The sequence below is a fragment of the Eupeodes corollae genome, chromosome 1 (genome assembly GCF_945859685.1).
Source record: "Eupeodes corollae chromosome 1, idEupCoro1.1, whole genome shotgun sequence".
NCBI lineage: Eukaryota > Metazoa > Arthropoda > Insecta > Diptera > Syrphidae > Eupeodes > Eupeodes corollae.
The window spans coordinates 124,267,747-124,270,499 of record NC_079147.1 but is presented as its reverse complement, the minus strand read 5'-3'; the positions used below and the strand labels follow the sequence as shown (position 1 = coordinate 124,270,499).

The following is a 2,753-nucleotide window of genomic DNA, read 5'->3' as shown; positions in this document are numbered from 1 at the left end:
ATAGTATAAGGGTTTAGTTTTAAGTAGAATAGGCATGGTGGCACAAAAAAAAATACAAAAAAAAAATTAAAAAAACAAAAACAAAAAAAACATGGAATATAAAAAAATATTAAGAAAAAAACATAAAAAAGACAAAAAAATATAAAAACAAAAAATGTTAGATTTGCTGCTGTGTTTGTTCTAGTTTTAAGTAGTTTATAGGTAGAATAGGTAGTTTAAGTTAAGTAAAAATAAAAAAGGACCTTGATATTAGTTTTTTCTCATAATTTTCTAATAAATACAAAATAAATAAAATTTAAATAGAAGTAAAAAAGATCCTAGGGCTGAAAAGCATTAGTAGTTAGAGTTATAGTTTAACTTAGAGTGTCCGTATGGGAACATTAAGTTAGTTGTAAGTTATTGATAATTAAGCTACTTTTATGAATTTTTGTCTAGCTTTAAGATAGGTTTAAGATTGAGTAAATAAAAATGAATTTAAAAAAAAAAAAAAAGTGGCATCACAACGCCAAGGGTCGTGGGTTCGAATCCCGTGCGGAGTGCACCAAAAATAAAGAAGCTTTTATAGATTGGGAAAAAAAGCAAATGGAGAAGGGGAGGAACCCCTGCCAATATATCAGGTGATGTTAGTGTTGTGCAAGCAGCGGTACAAAAAATCACCGAAACACAATCAGACCATACATCGGACCACTGTGTAACAGTGAAGAGAAAGAGGCAATCTCCCAATTTGGAACAAGATCCTATCGGAGCCAGAACCGTCAACAAATAAATCGATGGAGGTGGAGGTGGACCAAATCCTCCAAGAAGAAAATTCACTGATGGCGGCCCTGCAAACTAAACAGGCAGCCATCAGTAAGTTCGAAGACAGCTTGAGGAAACTAAAGGAGGAAATGGAGCCACTCCTCAGCCAACTTAAGCTGAAGCAGGAAGCGCGCCGACAACAAGAAGCAGCGCAACGGCAACTGCAACAAAAACAACAGCAGCAAAAAAAACCACAGCAGCAAAAACAAACTCAACCCAAACCCGCTTCCAAGAACACAGGAGCGGAGGAAAAGAAAAAACCGAAATCAGCAGTGGCAGACCCAGATGTTGAGGGCCCATCAACCTCAACGAAAGCAGTGCAGCAACAACAACAGCAGCAGCAACAACAGCAGCAGCAGAAACAGCAGCAGCAGAAACAGCAGCAGCAGAAACAGCAGCAGCAGAAACAGCAGCAGCAGAAACAGCAGCAGCAGAAACAGCAGCAACACCAGAAACAACCACAGCCCAAGAAGGAGGTGGTGCCATCTATTATGACCTACTGGGTTTACATACAGGACATTTAACAGGTATGTAAGTCGGCCGCTAAGGGAAAATTTCTTGTAAAAATTTTGAATGAAAAAGAAAAGAGCTATTTGGTCCAGTGCTTCTCACTGGCCGAATACAAACTAGTGAAAGAGTTACTAAAAGAGGCCACAACTGAGTTCTTCAGCTACACACCTAAGAGCGAAAAATTCAAGACGGTCCTTCTGAAGGGCATAAGTTCCTGCACGGAACCGGAGGAGCCCTAAGCTGAGCTCCGCTAAAAAGCCAGTGACGATCTCGATTTTATCGGGGTCAAGCCTTTCACTACACTGAAGTCCAGACGAGGGGGTTATAGGCTGCCAATGTTCCTCGTAACATTATCGCACCAAAGCAGTTTTAATAGTGTCGAGAGAATCGAATCTCTTGACAATCAAGCTGAACGCTGGGAGACATTAAAGGGCACGACGACATTCTACAATGTACGAAGTGACAGAGGTTTGGCCATGCCAATGCCAACTGCACAAAGAAGGAGAATGTAAGCTGGGGAATGAACGGGTTGAGGATTTGACCCTGCTCAAGTGTGTCCTCTGTGGCAACCAAGGGCACCCGGCTAGTTATAGGGGTTGCCCTAAGGTCCAAGAAATTAAACAAAAACAGGCCAGTCAAAAAGCCGAAAGAAGTCGAACAGTTCGACAGGCTCTAGTGCAAAAATTCGTGGATCCCAAATTTTCTTACGCCCAAATGGTGTCAGGGAATGGAAACACGAGACAGGCTTCACCAACGGTTGCCCCAAAGGCCCCTGTGCCTAAGGCACCAGAGGTGCAACCTAACATTCTAGCCTTGTTGTTGAGCATTCAAGGTCACCTAACAGGACTGCAAAGTCAGATAAAGAAGCAAGGCAAAAGGGTAGATCATCGCTACTCTTTGTTGCCTGGCCTGGCGCTATTTAGAACATATTGGGCGCGCTGCGGGAGACGCGCCTTAAAGTCCTAGCAGTGAATGTAAATTCACTGATTAGGATTGAACGAAGAGCCAATATATTCCAATTGTTGACAGACTACAGTCCCGATGTGTTTATGGCTAGCGAAACTAAGCTAAACCACAAACACAAATTCACTCATAAAAATTACAATATCGTAAGAAGAGACCGGCCCGACTCCACTCAAGGGGGCAGTGTCGTTCTCCTTATACGAAAAGGCATTATTTATAAAGTCATATACAACAATGAATTGCGAAAGCTCAAGACGCTAGAAGTTTGCGTTGTATGCATCTCTCTCTCAAGGGAAGCGGATGTATATGATTGCGGCTTATGTGGCTGGAGCTCCGCAGGTTACTTACTTTGCTTCAGAACTCGAGATTGTTCTTAGGGAACTTAAACTGAGCTTGGAAGAAAACTATTTCATCTTGGCCGGTGATTTGTGGGGACCCCATAAAAAATTTTTAAGATAATATCCGAAAACAGGCGTACGGAA

General features: G+C 41.9%; 1 protein-coding gene across 1 annotated transcript; it reads left to right on the top strand.

The window, feature by feature from the left end:
• The first annotated feature begins 788 nt into the window (after positions 1–788).
• On the top strand, positions 789–1,322 carry LOC129944020 (ataxin-8-like). Its single transcript, XM_056053152.1, has 2 exons — positions 789–982; positions 1,118–1,322. Exons 1-2 carry the CDS (start codon positions 816–818, stop codon positions 1,320–1,322), a joined length of 372 nt encoding a protein of 123 aa, XP_055909127.1. The 5' UTR covers positions 789–815.
• The last annotated feature ends 1,431 nt before the right edge of the window (positions 1,323–2,753 follow it).